Genomic DNA, 20,937 nt, shown 5'->3' on the forward strand with positions numbered 1-20,937 from the left:
TTTGAAAAGTATAAACCTTTTGGGGCAAAACAATGTCCTGCTTGAAGATATTGCCACAGTTTGAAACTGCTTTAAGTGAATGCCTAAAAGTACACACACATAGTCACACACTTTCAATTCTGTGGTTTTATTAGGTTATTCACAGTAATATCTATTGTGGTGGAGGAGCACCAAATCCGCCACCTGCACCACGACCGAATCCCTGTCTGAACTCTGGCTTGAATCCAGAGCCAGCACCACCCTTCCCTTCTACACCAGGGGGTGGGCCACGCCTGTAAGACTCACGGTCGCGGTCTCCGCCCTCACCAGGTCCACGGGGTCCATCCATGCCTTAAGACAAAACCACAATTCAGTTTAATACGACATAAGCTGTGGTGGTAAACAATACATTTTGTGGATTAGACTTTAAGTAGGCATCTTGAGAATCTACCAAAACCAGGTTGAGTTGAAATTAATAATCTTAAAAGTTGGGAGATATATGTGAATTGGCTGATTTCATGCTTAAATGTAAAATAACAGTTTCTCTTATGAGCCAAAGCACCTAAAATTTGTACCATAGTATCCCATAGACACACGGATTTACAGATCAGAAGTGTTTAACTAGGCTTCTTGAAAAGAGCAAATTAAAAGTTACATCATTAATCAACAAGCCACTTAGCCAATAGAAGACAGGGGGTGAGGCAGAGAAGGGGTGAGTAGTTGAATGTTGAAGATACCTTTTCTCAATTAAAGCTGCATTGTCACCAGTTTACTTCCGGTCGATTACATAACAATCTCCGATGATTTTTAACGGAAAACGCAAAAAATATTTCAAAATATTGAAAGCAGTGTGTTTATTGGAAGTTTCTTTGAGGATGTAATTGATAATTTAGAGCGGATGGCCTGTTTAATATCTTGGATTTTAATAGATTCTTTCGTCTTTTAACGGTTGAGGTTTCCGTCGGACCTCCGGAAGTAAACTGGTGACAATGTGGCTTTAACTCCAAAAAGTGGGACAAAATGAGCTTATTTAACTATTAACTATTAGAATTGTCTTTTTCCCCACTCATAAGCACATTGCTAGCTCAGGTTCCCAAATTTTTTGGCAACGTGACAACCGCAACACAAATGAAAATTGTTGTCCAAAGAACCGCAGTACTATGCACCAATAAATATTGAACCATTAAAATAACCATGTAATACATGATATACAATTCAGCATTTATTGAAATAGGTACACTTAATTTTTTCATCACTTTAATTTTGAAAGATTCACAAAAATAAAGTGATGAGAAAATTAATTATCAAGTAAATTTTGAATGCACGAAAATAAAGTGAGTAAACCAGAAGCCATTGGGGTAATATTGGCTGTTTAATAAGCTTTATGGAAACACCTTGTCTATTTAGTCATCCAATGAACATATAGTACCGTAAGGGATTGAGTTGGACTTGTATTTATAGATTTTTTAGCCCACACATCTTTTTGTTACAAATTGTTTCAGTTTTGATGCTAACAGCACATTTTAATTCCACTTGTTTTGCTTGATTTTATTATCCCAAAATCGTGAAAATATGTTTTTTTATGAGAATAGGAAAATCGCAAAATTGAATCATTAAATTTTGACGTCGCGAAAATTAAGTGTAAGAAGGTATACCCACGTAGCACAATAAAGTTTTCTTGAGATAAGGACATGCTAAGCTTTGAAACTATGATTCCTTTCGTAAGCATAAAAGAACCCTGAGATTCACATATAATGCAACGTTCTAGCATCTGTAAATTAGTTAGCCAAATTTCTTACCCTTTGGTCTGGGTCGTGCAGTCTCGGCTCTGGTAACCTGTCGCCTGAGTGTGGCTGGGACGATCTCGGTAGGGAGATGGAGGAAGTCTCTCAGGTATGTGATACCTAGTGAGATAAAAATTAAGGAGTATCAGTGAGATGCCAGGAAGATCATCCAATAGCTACAGACAGGCAGTTACAGGTGTTGAAACAAACAATCTTTTACTATTTATACGTGAAATCTACATACCAATACCAATACATACAATACATACCCATAAAAAATTGAACACACAATTAAACTACTGGCTAAAATCTAAACCATCAGCTGATAACAGTAATAGAAGCTACTTCTACTAGACAAGAATCACACAAGTAACAGTCACCTTACCCTCGTTGGTCAAATTCCAGTAGTAGTGTTTCCAACAGAACTTCTCCTCAACATAACCACGGGACTTCAGAGACTGGGGGATACAAAAAACAATGTTATTATGGAGCTCAGAGTTTCTCCTCAACATAACCACGGGACTTCTGAGACTGGGGGATACAAAAAACAATGTTATTATGGAGCTCAGAGTTTCTCCTCAACATAACCACGGGACTTCAGAGACTGGGGGATACAAAAAACAATGTTATTATGGAGCTCAGAGTTTCTCCTCAACATAACCACGGGACTTCAGAGACTGGGGGATACAAAAAACAATGTTATTATGGAGCTCAGAGTTTCTCCTCAACATAACCACGGGACTTCAGAGACTGGGGGATACAAAAAACAATGTTATTATGGAGCTCAGAGTTTCTCCTCAACATAACCATGGGACTTCAGAGACTGGGGGATACAAAAAACAATGTTATTATGGAGCTCAGAGTTTCTCCTCAACATAACCACGGGACTTCAGAGACTGGGGGATACAAAAAACAATGTTATTATGGAGCTCAGAGTTTCTCCTCAACATAACCACGGGACTTCAGAGACTGGGGGATACAAAAAACAATGTTATTATGGAGCTCAGAGTTTCTCCTCAACATAACCACGGGACTTCAGAGACTGAGGGATACAAAAAACAATGTTATTATGGAGCTCAGAGTTTCTCCTCAACATAACCACGGGACTTCAGGGACTGGGGGATACAAAAAACAATGTTATTATGGAGCTCAGAGTTTCTCCTCAACATAACCACGGGACTTCAGAGACTGGGGGATACAAAAAACAATGTTATTATGGAGCTCAGAGTTTCTCCTCAACATAACCATGGGACTTCAGAGACTGGGGGATACAAAAAACAATGTTATTATGGAGCTCAGAGTTTCTCCTCAACATAACCACGGGACTTCAGAGACTGGGGGATACAAAAAACAATGTTATTATGGAGCTCAGAGTTTCTCCTCAACATAACCACGGGACTTCAGAGACTGGGGGATACAAAAAACAATGTTATTATGGAGCTCAGAGTTTCTCCTCAACATAACCATGGGGCTTCAGAGACTGGGGGATACAAAAAACAATGTTATTATGGAGCTCAGAGTTTCTCCCAAACATAACCATGGGGCTTCAGAGACTGTGAAATAGAACAATGTGATCATGGAGTTTGGAACTTGTCGTCAGCATAACAACAGGATTTCAGAGACTGTGGAATACAACACTATTATAAAAAAAAGTTGAGAACTTCTCCCCAACACAACAACGGGACTTCAGAGACAGTCAGATACAACAAACAAGTTTATCAAGGAGCTCAGAACTTCTAAGCATAACAAGGTTCCTGCAGCTAAACAGCCAACAAATTTAAGACCTTTAAAAGGCCTAGATTTTAAAATTTACTAATACTAGTTTGGACTTGCTCAAATATTACACTGGGGGTCACAACAAATGGATTCTCAAGTGTAGCCTCATTTGAAATGGGTGTACAATACATTAAAATGTAACAGTAACCTGAGTATCAGGCCCTCCTATGTTTCTATCGCGCCGGCGAGAAACAAGACAAGGGATTGATACAAGTACTGTTCAAATCACCTGTTCTCATGCCGGATTCCGGCATGGCTCCTGATTGGTAAAAAAAAAACAAAGGATACTTGAATGGGACGCACTGATTGGTTCAGCTATATATAGTACCCTAGCCCGTCGACTGCTCGTTCTCAGAGTAATGGCGGACTCCAAAAGTGCTTTTGACCTGGCATTAGCAGAATCAGAGAAATCGTTTTCTTTAACCCTTTCACTACTGAAGCCCAATGTGTGTCACATCCTGCTGTTCCTGGAGCCCAATTAGCATTCCCCACTAATTTACACACCAAAACAAAACATGCATGCTCAGTAGGTTTTGGAGGCAGATTGTAAAGAATAAAGCACAGAAACAAGTAGTGCAGATAATGAAGTTTTTAATGAACCGAAATATTGGCGTTTTTGCCACTATTGCATAGAGCGATAATGATTTGAATTTACAATTTCATACAAAAATTCAAATTTCGCGCCATCTTCTCTACCAATGATCTCAAATTTTGCATCATTTACAAGATTATTGTTTATCTTAGACACAAAATATAAATAGAACATATAATAAAGGTAGTTGTAAGCATATAGTCATAAGAAATAGTGTAAAAATAAAGCCTGTACTATGATAGTTTATGCCGTGCCATGGTCCATTTCATGGAATGCCTGGTGGCAACCTTTACGGCAGAGACCGACTTTGCAGACCGCGCACTCATAGTACGTCTCGATCTTGTAGCCTTTCGGGGTCGTTTTTCCCTTCTTGCTGCAAAGAACACATGCCCCCTTCCTTCCTTCTACATGAGTGGCGACATGAGCTGAGGCTGGGATGTTCTGGGGAGTTGGGGGAGCAGGGACTCGTGGGCGCTTTCTCGAGTTGAACTTCGCAATAAGCGATTGCGCTAGTTCTGTCTTGAAAACGATAACAGACCTCTTCGCCTTTCCTTGTAATTGGCGCTTAAATCCTTCAAGGACGAATGCGTTTGTCACTGCCAGATTGAACAAAAACCAAAACACGTATTTATACCATTTACGCGATTGCCAGCCCGAGGAATAAAACGATCGGAGCTGGTCCGCGCGGTCAACTCCTCCCATGTGCGCCGTGTAAACATCCGTCACCTTCGGCTTTTCGATGTCTATTTCTTCGCGGCTGCGATACTTTCTTCTCACTGTGCGACCCGGCTCAAGAGGGGAAACATTTGTCGAAAGAAGACTGACATCCCTCTTGTCGTGCCATTTTGTGAAGAGGAGCTGGCCTCGCTGACGCTGAAGCATTTCACCGGGCTTCAACTTCTCTTTGGCACATGGCGGCAATTCCCTGCGATTCACGCGCACAGTCCCGCATGCATAGGTTTTTTGATCTAGCAAGTGGTCAAAAAGCCGAACAGTTGTAAAAAAATTATCACAGAAGATGTGTCTGTAACTGTTAAGGAAAGGCTTAGCCATATCCATAACCACATCGTAGCCGAGTCCATGGACACGCTGTCTGTTTTCTTGCCCAAGGTAAACTTTGTAGTTGCACACGTAACCGTTGTTCGCGTCGGCCGCCATCCACACTTTTATGCCGTATTTCGTCGGCTTTGCAGGCATATATTGGCGAAAACCAAGTCTTCCCTTGAAGGCAATCATTCCCTCATCGACTGATATGTCCTTTGAGGGCTCGTAAGCTTGCTGGATACTTTTTAAGACATCGCTCAGTACCGGGCGAACTTTAAAGAGACGGTCGTAATCGGCGTCCCCACGTTGTGGCTCGTTGTTCGGATTGCTGAAGTGTAGGAATTGGGCGATCTCTTCAAACCTTGTCTTGGGGATCACGTCCTGAATCCCAAGGTTTCCAAATAGGGGGTTTTGGGACCAATAAAGGGCTTGCTGTGGCAAGGAATTAATCCCCATCACGAGCGCTACCCCAAGGAACATGCGGAGTTCGTCGGGAGTGACGTCCTTCCACTTCGCCAGCCGTGCCTCTCTATCGGCCTTCTGCCCGATAATAAATTGTGCATATCGGTTAGTTTCGTCAGAAATTAAACCAATAAGTTCATCCGAAAACATCAAACTAAAATAGTCTTCAGCTTTTGCATCTTCTGATACCGTTTTCTTCAACCGTTGTTGCCCGGTGAAGTCCTCGAGGTCGAAATGCGTGAGTTGCTCCGACCAATTTTTAACACTATCTTCATCCCTCTCGTCTTCACTTTCTTCCTCAGAAGAACTGCTTTCTTCCTCAGAAGAAAGTTCAAAACCCTGAAACTCATTTTCAGAATTGTTTACATCGTCATTCTCGTCAGGATTAACACCAAAAATCGCTCTAAATTCGCTCGCATCGATCGCTAAAGATTCCGCCATGTTTGCAGTACAGGGGTGACTGATAAGTTTTCGGTCGGCGCTCACGCAGCTTATACAATGAAAAATTATGCGCAGTTGGTGGGATTTGATTGGCCAATGTCGTAAGAACAATAGTCCACGTGTTTTCCTGCAGCATGAATTCCCTAGGGAGGAGGGGGACAATTGTTTTGAGTTGTATGCAAATTGGCCGCTTTTGGCCGCTCCAGGAAAAACGTCACATTTCCGTTTGGCCGCTTTTGGCCGTTTTGATAGTGAAAGGGTTAACATTTAAAAAATATATTTTCCTGTCTTTATTTTCTTCGGAAAAATTGCGCCTGATACTCAGGTTAGATGTTCAAATGTTTTGCCAAGGCCGGTCATTGCGTGTGTTTATTTCTCATTGGTATCAATTTTCGAAGCGAACATCTACTAGTAATACCAAAAGCGCTGGAAATATTGATGTCATAGAAGCTGCTTAATACTACGGACATCAAATTTTTAGACAGACCAGGCGCCGAATATTCAAGAAATTTGTCTGTGAGAGCAGGAAGAATGCTTGGGATTGTTTGCGGTACTTCCTGCGAGTTGTTGATCGAGTGAGCTTATCAAATAATGGAATTTGTGTTCAAGCAGAGGTTTGTCTATTTAGACGAAAAAGCCTGTAGGAAATTGGGATGTGAAAATCTTTTAGTAATTTAGTGATGTGTGGATCGGCAGCTATATACTTAAATTGTAAATCTCCTGAGCCGTCAACTATCTTTGCGTTTAAAATCATTTAGCATAAAGTTACTCTCACCGGGGTTCGTCGTTACTAAAATTATTACCCTTGCATATAACACCAATGTAGTTTTGATTTACATAAATGCTGTTTATAATTTGATTTGGGTATTAGATTTTGCCACCACGCGAGTCTTTGGAAAATTGACAGCTGACGTATTTTGACAGTGGCCTGAAAAGGGGCGGCAGGCGTTGCACCTAGTATTTGTGTCAGACGTACTTTTATTTTTCCTCTCCAACTTTTGAAAAATAAAATCGCCAGATACTCAGGCTAATGTAACAGAGCATCTGATTAGTTGCTTTAATGGAAAACGTTTAAGCAAATGTTACCAGGCGGAAATCAAATTTTTTGTCATAACCATAAACATTATCTGGAATAACTTAGTTTAGGTTGATTCTTATTATATTTACATACTTTAAAATGCATTTGCTTTTGTTTCACTGATATAAACAGTTATTGCAACAGCATTGAGAAACAACATTCACAGACACCTAGCTACACTAATGCAATGGAAATGTTATTTATATAATTTTTCAGATTTTACAAGACAACATCTCTGAGATGGAACTAACCTGTAATGCTTTGATCACGTGCAGGTTTGGCACATTTTCGATTTGAGTGTGCTTGGGGCTGTTAAAGTCCTTCTTTGCTACACAGACACCCTCCTTGAAGAGGTACTCGTAGATAATAACCCGATTCTTCTTAGGAATCAGCATGCTAAGACACAGAAGAAGAACGCCACACATCAACTAGCTTGTCACGAGAATCTCGAAACAAATAATAAGAATCCAGATCTTGTTCTATAACAGGGAAAATCGACCAGTTCATATACACAAATACTATATCCAGGTCATATTTGCGCGGATAGCGGCGTTTTAATAGTTTTTTATTACGTTCATGTTGATAATTTTGTCACCAAATAACAGGACCAAGTTTTAAATAAAACTTCCACAACAGACAGTAGAGAGGCTATCGGATCCGGGGAGAAATATACTTCAGTTTTGATTCATTTAAGAAAATAGCGAGCCATATTTACTAAACAATTATTGCTTGTGCTATACAGACTATAAAACGAGCGTCTTTTGAGAAGATGGTTGCGATATTCGATGGATTTTATCAACAATTTTACTTACGCTGCTGCTTGAAGATGGCCACCACGAAAGAGACCGATTGGAGCATGCGCGGCATCAAATGGCCTGGGAACGACCTTGAGGAATATTCCACAGGCAACCCAAACAAAAAACTAGATTACAGGAGAGTATAAGAAAGACTAAATGACATGACTAAAATCAAAAGCAAGTTAAATCTAACAACACAGCTCTTGAAGCAAAAATAGAGAACAATGGGGTCTCCCCGGTAGAACAAGGAGAAAATGTGAAAAAGGCCGTATTCGCAAAAATAGTGATGACGAGAAAGAAAAGGATGGGCTATTATCGAAAGATGATAATAGTTTTTAGATTCGAGACCTTAGGGGCATTTCTTTGCTCAGCCTTTCTATTGCGTCAAAGCTTAACTGAGCAAACAAATCAAATACCCCTTATCCAAGTGTCAACATAGGTTCCATAGCTCAGCCTCTTGTTAGTTTTGGAGGCAGCTGAATTTGCGGTGCAGTTTTTAGCGGGTTCTAAAACTCCACGCAAGAAAAATATTTTCTCTAAGCTTAAAGCTTGATTTTGCTAAATAGACGACTGTTTTGGTCTATGAGAAGAGGGGATGGGGGTAAGTGTTCACATATAATAAGTTGCACTTTAAAACTTATTTATTATGGCAGAAGTAATATTAGGCCACTTTTAACACTGTCAACTCGCCTATGAAAAAAAAACTACATATGATGATGCGTTTATTAGTGCTTTGGAAATGAATAATGATAATGATTTCTTTAAAAATAGAAAGAAATAGACTTTCTTGTCTATTGTTTCTGCAATCATTCTTTTTCATTGCCTACATTCCTTATTCACCAAAACCATTGACATAATAATAAGGCAGAAAGTCACCATCTTGTAAGTCTAACAATCATCACATGCTTAAGATGAAAATTACAGCCTCCTATATATGTTTAAATACACTGCCGAAGGAAAATACACGTAAGCACGTTCCATATACCTAAAACATTTTTGAAAACTATTTCCCCAACTACATATTCGTTTGTTTTGTTGACAGAGTAATAGCCGAGCAATAGGAGTTGTTCTGTTTTCAATAGCATTTGTTGCTATAGCTATTGAAGCCTCGTCGGTAACTCATCGTGATCAAATAGCCAAAGACATGCACTCGGGAAAGGCCCGGCCACCCGTCGGACTCGTGACGCGTTCGGGAAAGGCTCGCGGAATCACCCAGGATCAGCATTCCGATAATGACCACCCGTGTTACGAGACTTGGGAGAATGTAACTGTCCCCACCCCTAACGGATTAGTGTTTTGCTCGGTTCCGTCGGATCATCAGTTAGAGGAAAAGCTTAAGACAGTCGGGGGATACAACAGGCACTATGTTGCGATCACCGAGGCCGAAGCACAGAACTTCGAAAACCTCCTAACGCCGAAACCAACTCCTACGCCCGCGCCAAACACCCACAGGACAGGGCACCCGGTGTTCCGCCGGCGACCTTGGTACAATGGAAAGAAGCGGAGTGCTGCATCATGGGAAGAAGACGACAAAGAAGACGCGGTTACCAAGGTGCTAAAGGGTGACGATGAGGTCGACGTATCGAATGCCGAGATTTCAAAGCGCGCCGAGGCCACTGAAGGTATAATCAGTTCTAAGAAAATAAGCTGTATCACAAGAGGCCAAGAGAGCAAATTTCCCGGCTACAAGCACCTTTGTGATGTATGTCAGCGGCAGAGCGAGCTTTCGATTGGTCGCTTCCCGCGTTACCTGAACGAGATCACCTGCGAGTCCGCGAGCGGTAGTGGTCCGGTCAGCGGTGTATCGTCCTGTCATATCGGCATAGGCAAGTGCTTTCAAGGTTATATGCTGATTGATCTGCTGTCCCGAACGGAGAAGTACGAGCCCTTGGAGCCGTCTCCTGTAGCCGGTGCTACGGCCTACGTACAGGTGTGGGAGCCGTACACACAGAAAATACGAAGTTGCTGTGACTGCCGCTCTTTTTACTAAGGGAAAAGCCTGCTTTACTTTTTAATTGGAGAAACCTACACATATAGGGCTCTTACTTTGCATGAACTTATCTAAGCTATCTTTAGGATATTAATTAGGCTGTAAAAATTTGCTTCCTAGAATATAATGGACACGAAGCCTCTCCAAAATGTATACAGATGGTGCAAAGTATAAGCATCTAGTTCGGTCAGATACTCCTTTTGAGTGTCAAGGGATCCTAACCTGGCTTAGCTCTTGTTCTTATTTCTAGGTTTTATTTAAGTTTTCTCTTGTGTGACAACTGGAGTCTAGGAATGAGCGCGCCTCTCGCGCTTACACTCTAGGGGCACTTGGCGACGACATGTTCAAAGCAGATTCCTCGCAAAATAGTACTGCTATCATAGTGTTTTCTAATTGATAAATAAATAGGATGTGTGATTGCTCATTAAATGATAATTGTTACTTGCGTATCAGCTGGTAGGACAGCTGCCATCCGGGCGTACGCAGGATTTTAACAAGTTGCAGTCAGAGCTTTTAGAAAGAGCTGAATGAGGGCGTGGCCCCTCATCCCGCATCCCCGTGAGGATTTTATAGCTTCCGCTTTTGGGTTTGAAATTGGCTTTTTGACTTTTGAGAATGTGACACGATCCTCTGTCATCCTCGATCTGAAATAGGACTTCAATCGTCGCGTGGCACTGAACGACGTAACAATATGTTTTGAATTCATCTGTAGACTACCATGATTAAGAAAATTTTAGTTCTTTATCCTCATCATGTATATAAAACTACGTACATAAAAATGAATGAGTAAACATTTTATTTTTTCCCCTCGTTATGCAAATAAGATCGCCAAATTTGTTTGCAGTCCAGTGATGACTGAAGGCCTAGGCTGCGTACGCCCCTGGTCATGCAATATCATTTTTATGTTGACTCTAGCTTTTCCCATCCTTGCTTTAGCATAGAATGTAGCCCCCTCCCACGCTTCCTTGTCTAGTCTTCCCTGTAATACCGTCCCCTCCCTTTCTAATGATAATACCCCCCAACATAGGCCAGTCTCGCTCCGAAGCAGTCTCCATTTAGTGTACAGGCCTTAGAGCCAGAGGCACCGACGCGTGCGAAGGGAAAAGGTTTTGAAACGGGATTGGCGGCGAAGGCATAGGATTTGTGTCGAGGAGGGGAGGGGGGGTTTATGACTGATCTTTTTAGCATCCCAAAACACCGGCCATTCAATTGGAAATACTACTCGTTAGCCAAACAATTATTGTGGAGCTACATCAAACCATCCTGGGAGGTACATATACATGTCAATATGAGCCCTGACTCAGGTAACGCGTGGCCTCTCAAATGTAAACAATTCACCTATATGGTCGATATAGATAGCTTTAAGCACAATACAAACAAATCGTTCATCAAGACAGATCATCGTAAGCAAGGGAGGGGCACCAATTAGAGACGATCTTAACAAATCTGTATGCTTTCACTTGAAAAGAATAGAACAACAATAGAAAAAGCTTTCGAGATTATTCCCCAATAAGCCCTCAGTCAAAACGCTGAGGTTTAATTATGAAGGGATTAGTATTTCTGACAACTGCATTTGGATGAAAGGCCAGAGGATTTTAAAACTGTCTGTTTGTTTGTATTATTAGAGACTAAAATGACAACAAAAGATTATCAGCAGACGTTTGCGTGATCGCGAAAGGCACGTTTGCGGTTTAATTGCATGGGAAGTTTAGTTCAATACTCATTTTAAATTAGAGCGTTGTTCCACAAGATCTCAAAACTCGATTTACTGCACCTTCAACCCCAAAAGGTAATGTGGGAATGAAAGTCTTAAATTCAAGTACATTAGCTTAGAATATGACAAAACTCGTATCGACTGCACAAAAAATACATAATTGTTTGGTAAAAAATACTGGCACAGTCATTTAATCTTTGGAGTCATTTTTAACATACAAGTATGCAATATGGAGTCATGATACCTCTAAGGCTGTTACTATTTATTAAATAGTGCGGCGTAAACGGTAAACCATTTTTATTGAAGAACACGATTTTGCCGAGGCAATAAGCGACTGGCATTTTTAAGCGCGCGGGGGGTGTGATACTCGACGTTCAAAGGGAGGTGGGAGAGGCGAAAATCCTGCAACTAATTGATAAAATAATGTTAGTCTATAGTTGATCTAACACAACTCGAAGCACTTGGAGTCATTTTCGTGATGAGAGGCCGTAGAGTTGGACTGTGTGAGACTCAAACTGAAACGACCAGAGTGGTTCTCTTGGGAAAAGAAGGAGTCGGAAAATCAGGTAGACGCCCGTGATCTTTCAACACACCCTATCCCATATTTCAACACGCCCTATCCCTTATTTCAACACACCCTATCCCTTATTTCAACACACCCTATCCCTTATTTCAACACGCCCTATCACATCTTTCAAAACATCCCAATCACCAAAAACAAACTCACTCGATCGCTTTGGCCCGTATCTTTTACACACACGTCTGTTCTATTTAATGCATTACAGTTTGGACCGTAAAATGTGGCCGCTTATGAAAGGTGACCGCTTAACAGAGGTAAAAATAACAACCCACAGTGTTTGTGTGACCAGTTTCAGTACCTAGGAAAGTGGCCATTTTATGGAGGTACCATTGTGTATTAGGGGGCAAGGTTCCCTGGGCCATGCCTCACATTATCGCTGGTGGCCTATGCAACACTTAGAATACTGTTCCGTCCCATACTTTCCACAGCTTTTGCAGTAAGGTTCCTTACTCGAAGATTTATCGGTGAATACGACAAGGACTTGGGTGAGTCAAAATATCCGTCCCTTGGCTTCAGACTGGTGTACCAATCTAAATACTTTTCCCCTCTCGTGTTCGGACAGAGTCATCGCATCGTCAATTCCTTGACTTAGACAAGAGACGATGTATTCAGGTACATGACACTGCAGGCGAGGTAAGAAGTGCATTGCTTTAGCAGGGCCGTAGCAGAGGGTGGGACACAGGGGCATGTGCCCCCCCCCCCCCCCAATATTAAAAAATTATAAGGAAATGACCAGTAGGGGCGTGTCTGTCCCCCACCCACACCAATATTTTCTTAATGTTTCTGAATTGTGCCCCCCCCCCCAAAAAAAAAAATCTTACGTGGCCTGCTACGGTTCTGTTTATTGCTGCAATTGTTATTGTAATCTTTACTACTACTTGTTGTTGCTATCACCGCGAAACCATTGTCGTTCCCACATTGCGCGACGTAAGCTGCCTACCAACATCGCACTCGATAGTGATACATCTAAATATACATGCTAGCGAAGCCTATACTTACAGGGTTTCTTTCGACCGGGTCTCCTGTGGTCGGTAAGAGCTGTGACGTCACATGGTGCCAACACACCCTGCCTCACGGTTCATCTCCGAGCACAGGGGACCCGGATGAGAACGCCTGTGATTAGACTGCTGCTAGTTTTAACTACCGTCGTTTGTTAAGTTACCCAGATGCTATTTTAGCCAGTCCGACATGACGGAAAAACATGACTTAACGCTTCAAATAAGCTAATTTCAGATCTAATAAGGTGGAAAACCTCTCTAAGTACTTAGTGAGTAATAGCAAACAAAATATCAAATGCGGCTTTTTTTAAATTGATGGGACGTTTTGTAAAGTGTCATTGAAATTTGAGCTTTTAGTCCCTGAGGTCATAGAAAGTGCAAGGATGATCAAGGAAAAAAATATCTTAAAAAGCAAAAATCTGGGTATGTGCATTTCCGCCTCACGTTATTTGTGTTTCAAAAATCAGTCTGGAATACAAGGAACCGATGGCCATTGTAAGAAATTGTGTCTTCTTTTTTATCTCGAATTGCGAATTTTCCAGGTTTTTCCGACATGTCAACCAGGCCTAAGTGTTAACTTGACGTCACTTTGGACTCTGTCATACTATGGTTTCAATCCCTCTACTCTCAGATTACTAGTGCAGCCATACAGAGGCTCGCTACCCAAGCGGATGTGTTCATAATCATCTACTCCATCACGGATAGACACAGCTTCCAAGAAGCAAAACGCTTTGTCTGCACAACAATCAATAGTAGGAACCCTCATAACCTACCGCACATATTATTGGTTGGAAACAAAAAGGACTTGGAGCACCTGCGAGAGGTTAGCGACTTAGAGGGGGCTGAGCTGTCAAGGCAATTTTCTTGTTCCTTTCGCGAGATTTCTGTATCAGAAAGAGACGGGTATAGAGAGGTGAGTGAGGTGATGCGGACGGCATTACGTGACGTCATGTGCAAGAATGTTGTCACGCAATCTCAAGGCCGAAAGTCTTCCAGCTCTGGCTGGTATCTAACCAAAATGAAGGAGGGAATCATAAAGAGGACTGGGTCCATCAGGAAAAAATCTTTGACTCAGTCACGCGATATTGCGTGATGTGTGCAAGGTTGTCACGTAACTTCCGAGCCAAGCTGGGTCGTTAGTTTAATCATTTGCATCCAAGGCAGCCACCTTCAATTGTAAAGTGACAAAAGGCAAAACGACAATACACAAGCCCTGTTAGGAAGGAGGCCAAAACATTGCTGCCTTGTTTTGGGCGGTATGGCTCACCCGTCACCACCAACCTCTTGATGAGAGAGGGGGAGGGATACTCGGTAATATGTGGCACCGCCAAACTCTGGAAAGGGAAGGGGATATAACTTTGTAGCATCAACAACCTCTGGAGAAAGGGGGTGCTATGTTCCACCTACCACCTCTGCACCACATGGTTAAACACTGTCCGCAAAGATGCAAACTACAAAAAGCACCCTACAAACAATGATAAATAACTGGTAGTCGACAACTGGTATTCGACAAATATTCGTCTTTAATAAGACTTTACCACCTGTTCACGCCAGACTTCTTAAAAGTCGAATATTTGGTCGGCTACTAGGTTTTGTTGAAGTACACCCAATCGCTATTCAGCTTATTTACAATGAAAAGTAGTCTGCCATGAAAGAGACGGGCAACGAGATTCATTGGAACACAAAAGTAGTAGGCTAGTATTAGTGAGGGTGGAAAACTAAAGTAGTTAACATGAACTCAAAACGAGACGATGCTATACATTTCTAGGAAAGACGACTAAATTAGTGAGAGTTACGGTGAGAGTTAAGGTTATTATCGAAAAAAGGTGCTTCAGTGCCCGTACATGCGTTGGACAGCATTTAGTGACAATTTAACAAAAGATACAATGTCAATTCCATGACATTTAAATTTGGATGAACTTCAGAATACCCTTCTTCAAAAGGGTTCACAATGAGACTAGTGCGTGGGCGCATTTCATTTTTTACCTCTTACTTACATTTTTTACATTTGTCAAATACTACTTGAATATTACGCTCGTTCTTACAACGTTTTATGTGATAAGTTGATGTGTAAGACAAGTTCAACTGTAGACTTCATTTGTGATGCGTACTTTTCAGGCCCGTAGCCAGGATTTTGAGCGGGGTGGTTCGTTTTTCCATTTCAGCGGACCAAATTTCCGGTATACCCCTTTCCTCGCCTTATTACATTATGCAATCAATCTTGTATTTAAAATGTTATTAATAGGGTACTTTTTAACATATAGCGATAATAATAAAGATAATTATTATAAAAAAAATTTTATAGTCATTTTAAAGACATATTGATGTGCACGGTATATCTTCAGTCAAACGTTATATATTTTTGTTTGCTATGAGCGGACCTTCAAGCCAGGTGGGGGGGGGGGGGGGGGGGGGGTTCGTCCGAACCCCCCGAACCTCCCTGGCTACGGGCCTGCTTTTCGCGATACTTTTAAAACAAATGAACTAGTGACCATGAAGTAGTTTACTGATGATTCGGGTTCGGGGGCATGTGCTCTCCTGGAAATCATCACATTTTAGAACTCTGAAACGCTAAAATCGCACAACATTTTATTCATTAATCCCCAACAGAAGTGCGTAAGAGTAATCTCAAATCTTACTGCAATTGTATATTTCGACCATGTGCTATGTTGTACAAAATACGCCCACCGTATAATTTGTATTGTCCCCTCCATAGAAAGTGAGCCCCTCTTGAATCTGCGAACATTATTAAATGAATTGTACATGCATTTATTTTATTCATATTTCATGTTTCTCCTTTAACTTAAAAATTAATATATATATTGTGTGGTTTCCATGCTCTGGTGTCTACCGAGCACCATCTCTTCTATGATGAAAAGGGCTAAGTACAAAAATAGTATGTTTCTTTCTTAAATTCCACCTTCTAACACAACGAAGATCCCAACTTGAATATAAAGATGTTTATCAAAAATATTGATGAGTGTCTCATATGATATTTGTTTTCAGTTTCTGCCAAGCGTCACAAATCGCCCATTCTTTTTAGATTTGAAAATTTACAAAAATACAACTTAAATACTAGAGTCTGCATGCCGACTGAATTCACCTAAATGTAAAGTCGCTTTACGTATCCATAAACCGCGTAATGCAAATTGACAAGTTGACTCTTTCAGTCTGTGTTTATTTGCATTTTCAAGCTGATGGATAATGCAATGTTTAAACTTGGGCTATAGTAATATGGATTGCATGGTATTATTCTTTAAATATTCGAGGGTGTTTTAAATTGTAATGTTTGGGATTCCTGTTTGTATGACCGCAAGGTTTTCTGGGTTACAGCAATAAACAACGAGAGTCCGCCATTACTGTTTATTCGTTTTGATCCTAAGGTTTTTCTCAAATACATTACATTTTTTGGCGACGAGGATTTCGGAAATGGCAACCTACGGCAAAATAGACGAATTCGACAGAGATTCTGATTCATGGGAACAGTATATCGAGCGTCTAAACTTCTATTTTGAAGCAAATGGAGTAACTACGTCTGACGATGACTTGAAAATACGCCGTGCAATCCTCCTCAGTTCGGTAGGGAAAAAAACCTACAAATTAATGTCTGATCTGCTGGCCCCAGCGAAACCTGGAGAGAAATCTTATGCTGACTTGTGCACCTTGGTAAAGAGCCACTTCAACCCAAAACCGAGTGAAAGCGTGCAACGGCACAAGTTCAATAACCGTTTCAGATTGAGCGGGGAGAACGTGTCTGATTTTGTAGCGGCTCTACGAAACATGGCAGAATACTGCAATTTTGGTGGCAGTCTGGAAAATATGCTGCGTGATCGTCTGGTGTCTGGAATTAACAATGAAAGAATCCAAAGGCGTTTGCTATCAGAAGAGAACTTAACTTTCAAAAAAGCTTACGACATTGCTTCGTCTATGGAAACGACCGCACAGCACATGGCCGAGCTTCAATCTGCTCCTTCTACGTTAAGTTCAACGTCTGCATCTGTAAAAAAGGTCAGTTCTTCGCCCTTATCGCGTTCTAAAAGCGAAAATAAAGAGTGTTATCGTTGTGGAAAAAATCACCACCCGTCAAAATGTCGTTTCAAGGAGGCCACGTGCCATTATTGTAAAAAGAAAGGACATATTGTTGCCAAATGTCTCAAAAAAGCAAAAAAGTCGTCCGAGACAACCAAGCCAAATTCAAACCACCATCCAAAACAAGGGAAACCAGCAATTCATGTCCTGGATACTGATAAAGAAATAGAAGATGAAGATATATATCCATTGTTTGCTGTCAGTCAAGGCAACCGCCAAAATCCGTATGTAGTAGATGTTGAATTAAATGGTCTTAAAGTTCAAATGGAACTGGACACTGGTGCATCACTTTCAGTAATCGGAGAGGACATTTTTGATCAATTGAAGAACATTGAGGGTTCATCTCTCAATCTGCAAGATACCAAGCTAACCTTGAAAACATACACCGGGGAGACAATTCCAGTTTTAGGAAAGCTTGTAGTGGAAGTCAAGTACAAGGACTTCTTTGAACACTTGCCAGTTATAGTTGTACAAGGCAAGGTGCCCAGTCTCTTTGGACGAGATTGGTTACAACATGTTAAGTTGTCATGGCCAGAGATTTTCCTAGTTCAAGTTGTATCCCCTGATGTGTCTGACCTGCTAAAGAAACATGAAAATTTATTCAAGGAAGGACTAGGGACAATTCAAGGAGTGAAAGCAAAGATATACGTTGATCCTCAAGCCAAACCCAAGTACTTCAAACCTCGCACGGTAGAATATGCACGACGTCAGAAGGTAGAGAGAGAATTGGACCGTTTGTTAGAAGAAGGAACAATTCGTCCAGTTCAATTTTCGGAATGGGCAACACCCATTGTGCCCATTGTCAAATCTGATGAGTCTATACGCATTTGTGGAGACTTCAAAGTTACTTTGAACCAAGTTAGCAAACTTGACAATTACCCAATTCCTAAAACAGAGGACCTGCTAGCTCAACTTGGAGGTGGAGTGCAGTTTACAAAACTAGATCTGAGTCAAGCTTATCAACAACTTGAGTTAGATGAAGAATCAAAGAAGTACACCACTATCACCACTCATAAAGGCCTATTTGAGTACAATAGACTGTGCTACGGCATTGCCTCAGCCCCTGGGATTTTCCAACGCACAATGGAAAATTTACTGCAGGGTATTCCGAATGTTGTAGTACGAATAGATGATATTCTCATTGCCGGGAAGACATCAGCAGATCATCTCAAAAGTCTAACAGAAGTCCTGTCACGTCTGGACAAAGCTGGCGTCCGTCTTAAACGTTCGAAGTGCATTTTTCAAGCACCTGAAGTCACTTACCTGGGACACCGCATAGACAAAGATGGTATCCACCCCCTTGACGAGAAAATCAAAGCAATTCAAGAGTCACCGAGACCTTCTAATCTGAAAGAACTGCAAGCCTTTTTAGGCATGCTTAACTATTACGCTTGTTACATACCTAACATCACTACAATACTATCTCCTTTACATCAGCTGTTAGTCAAAGACACACCTTGGAACTGGAGTGAAGCACATGAAAAATCTTGGAACCAAGCCAAGTCCACACTTCACTCTTCACAACTTCTAGTGCATTACAGCTTGGAAAGAGAGTTAACCCTTGCTTGTGACGCATCACCATATGGTCTTGGTTGTGTTATTTCACATGTGATGGATGATGGGACTGAACGTCCTATTTCATATGCCTCACGTACTCTGTCCCCAGCCGAAAAGAACTATTCACAGCTCGACAAAGAGGCAGCAGCCATCATGTTCGGGGTGAGGAAGTTCCACTCATACTTATATGGACGGAGTTTTACCATCTACACTGATCACAAACCCCTGCTGGGTCTGCTACAGTCAACTAAACAAATACCGACCTCAGCCTCACCACGCATATTGAGGTGGGCGGTATTCCTGTCAGGCTACTCATACACTTTAGTATATCGAGAAGGCCAGAAAAATGGTAATGCCGATGGCCTGAGCCGGCTGCCATTGCCAAATGAAACCAGAAATGTTCCAGTGCCTGGCGACATTATGTTTGTAATGAATCATCTTGAAGTCAACACACCCGTTAAAGTCAAGGACATTGAGCGTTGGACCTCAAAAGATCCTATTCTTAGTGCAGTACGACACCAAGTAATGTCCGGTTGGCCCAATTCAAATGATCGCATTGAGTTCAAGCCCTACTCTGATAGAAAGCACCAACTTAGCTGTCAGGATGGCTGTCTACTCTGGGGCTCTCGCGTAGTCATTCCTCCTCAAGGAAGAGTCAAGCTTCTCCAGGAACTACATGATGGACATCCTGGAATGGTTCGCATGAAAATGTTAGCCCGAAGCTATTTCTGGTGGCCTGGCCTGGACGCGGATATTGAGCAAAAGGTGAAAGATTGCACAAGCTGCCAAAGTAATGCTAAGGCACCTTCTACTGCACCCCTACATCCGTGGGAGTGGCCGTCTAGACCTTGGTCCCGCATACATATTGACTATGCAGGACCTTTCGAAGGACACATGTTCCTGGTGATCGGTGATGCCTATAGTAAGTGGATCGAGGTATTCAAGACAAACTCCAGTACTGCTGCAGTAACCATCCAGAAGTTAAGAGAATGCTTCTCAGTACATGGACTGCCTGATATCATTGTATCTGATAATGCAACTGCCTTCATAGGTGAAGAATTTGCCCTTTTTATGTCTGAGAATGGCATAAAACACATCACTTCAGCACCTAAACACCCAGCATCCAATGGATTTGCTGAAAGATATGTTCGCACTTTCAAGGAAACAATGAAGAAGATGGGAGGGGAAAAGGAAAACTTAGACACGAAGTTAAGCAGATTTCTACTAAGCTATCGTACCACACCTCATGCAACCACTGGTAAAACACCTGGTGAGCTATTAATGAACCGGAAGCTGAAGACGCGCTTGGACCTGGTCAACCCCCTTAGTCAGGACACAATTCGCACTCGTGTAGAAGATAAACAGCTCGCACAGAAGAAACAACACGACAATCTAGTGCCACTCAGAGAATTTCAAGTGAATGACCCAGTATTTGTCAAGAATTTTTCATATGGTCCAAAGTGGTTATGTGGAACAATTATTCAACAGTCAGGACCGGTTTCGTATGTCGTTCAACTCAGTTCAGGTGGAGTGTTTCGACGACATGTTGACCATCTTCGCCTGAGGACAAGCACACCCACAGTCGCCAATGATCTTCAGAGTTCAACAGAATTGGCCCAAGTTCCAATGCAAACAACTGTACCCAAGCAGATTCCAGAGGAATTTAAGGAACCTGAGATCACAGTTCCAGAACCTTCATTGGAACCGAAGAAGACAGAGCTTCCAGCTTCTGAACCTGCAAGTACTCTGCGAAGAAGTACTCGACTCAAAACCACACCTACTCACCTCAAAGACTATGTATGTTAATTTTAAGCAGCATATCACACACTGTGTACATTTTTCCGGATCTGATGGATTGACAACTTGTCAAGAACTTGTCAAGAACTTGTCATGGACATTGTTGTTGTTTTTTACTTATTGACATGTTGTGTGTATAAATTTGATAGTTTTACTGGCCTCAGCAAGCAAGTATCGTTTAGTTGTAAACTTGGGTGGGGCAGTATGTAATGTTTGGGATTCCTGTTTGTATGACCGCAAGGTTTTCTGGGTTACAGCA

General features: G+C 41.6%; 4 protein-coding genes across 4 annotated transcripts; 3 read left to right on the forward strand and 1 right to left on the reverse strand.

Moving 5' to 3' along the window:
- Nucleotides 1-111: 111 nt before the first annotated feature.
- Nucleotides 112-8,090, reverse strand: LOC5519910 (40S ribosomal protein S10). Its single transcript, XM_048728564.1, has 5 exons — nt 7,969-8,090; nt 7,408-7,552; nt 2,149-2,221; nt 1,779-1,883; nt 112-330 (listed from the first exon to the last, which is right to left on the reverse strand). The coding sequence occupies exons 2-5, from the start codon at nt 7,549-7,551 to the stop codon at nt 152-154; spliced, it is 501 nt and encodes a 166-aa protein (XP_048584521.1). The 5' UTR covers nt 7,552; nt 7,969-8,090; the 3' UTR covers nt 112-151.
- A 315-nt stretch (nt 8,091-8,405) lies between these two features.
- LOC116603499 lies at nt 8,406-10,367 on the forward strand. The gene is made up of 2 exons (XM_032364792.2): nt 8,406-8,554; nt 8,996-10,367. Exons 1-2 carry the CDS (start codon nt 8,549-8,551, stop codon nt 9,941-9,943), a joined length of 954 nt encoding a protein of 317 aa, XP_032220683.2. The 5' UTR covers nt 8,406-8,548; the 3' UTR covers nt 9,944-10,367.
- Nucleotides 10,368-11,605: 1,238 nt separating this feature from the next.
- Nucleotides 11,606-15,325, forward strand: LOC5519826 (ras-related and estrogen-regulated growth inhibitor). Its single transcript, XM_032364793.2, has 5 exons — nt 11,606-11,732; nt 12,088-12,223; nt 12,666-12,722; nt 12,800-12,870; nt 13,867-15,325. The coding sequence occupies exons 2-5, from the start codon at nt 12,136-12,138 to the stop codon at nt 14,326-14,328; spliced, it is 678 nt and encodes a 225-aa protein (XP_032220684.2). The 5' UTR covers nt 11,606-11,732; nt 12,088-12,135; the 3' UTR covers nt 14,329-15,325.
- A 1,198-nt stretch (nt 15,326-16,523) lies between these two features.
- LOC125568003 (uncharacterized protein K02A2.6-like) lies at nt 16,524-20,842 on the forward strand. The gene has a single exon (XM_048729231.1). It carries the CDS (start codon nt 16,665-16,667, stop codon nt 20,685-20,687), a length of 4,023 nt encoding a protein of 1,340 aa, XP_048585188.1. The 5' UTR covers nt 16,524-16,664; the 3' UTR covers nt 20,688-20,842.
- The last annotated feature ends 95 nt before the right edge of the window (nt 20,843-20,937 follow it).

Source organism: Nematostella vectensis, chromosome 6 (assembly GCF_932526225.1).
Source record: "Nematostella vectensis chromosome 6, jaNemVect1.1, whole genome shotgun sequence".
Classification (NCBI taxonomy): domain Eukaryota; kingdom Metazoa; phylum Cnidaria; class Anthozoa; order Actiniaria; family Edwardsiidae; genus Nematostella; species Nematostella vectensis.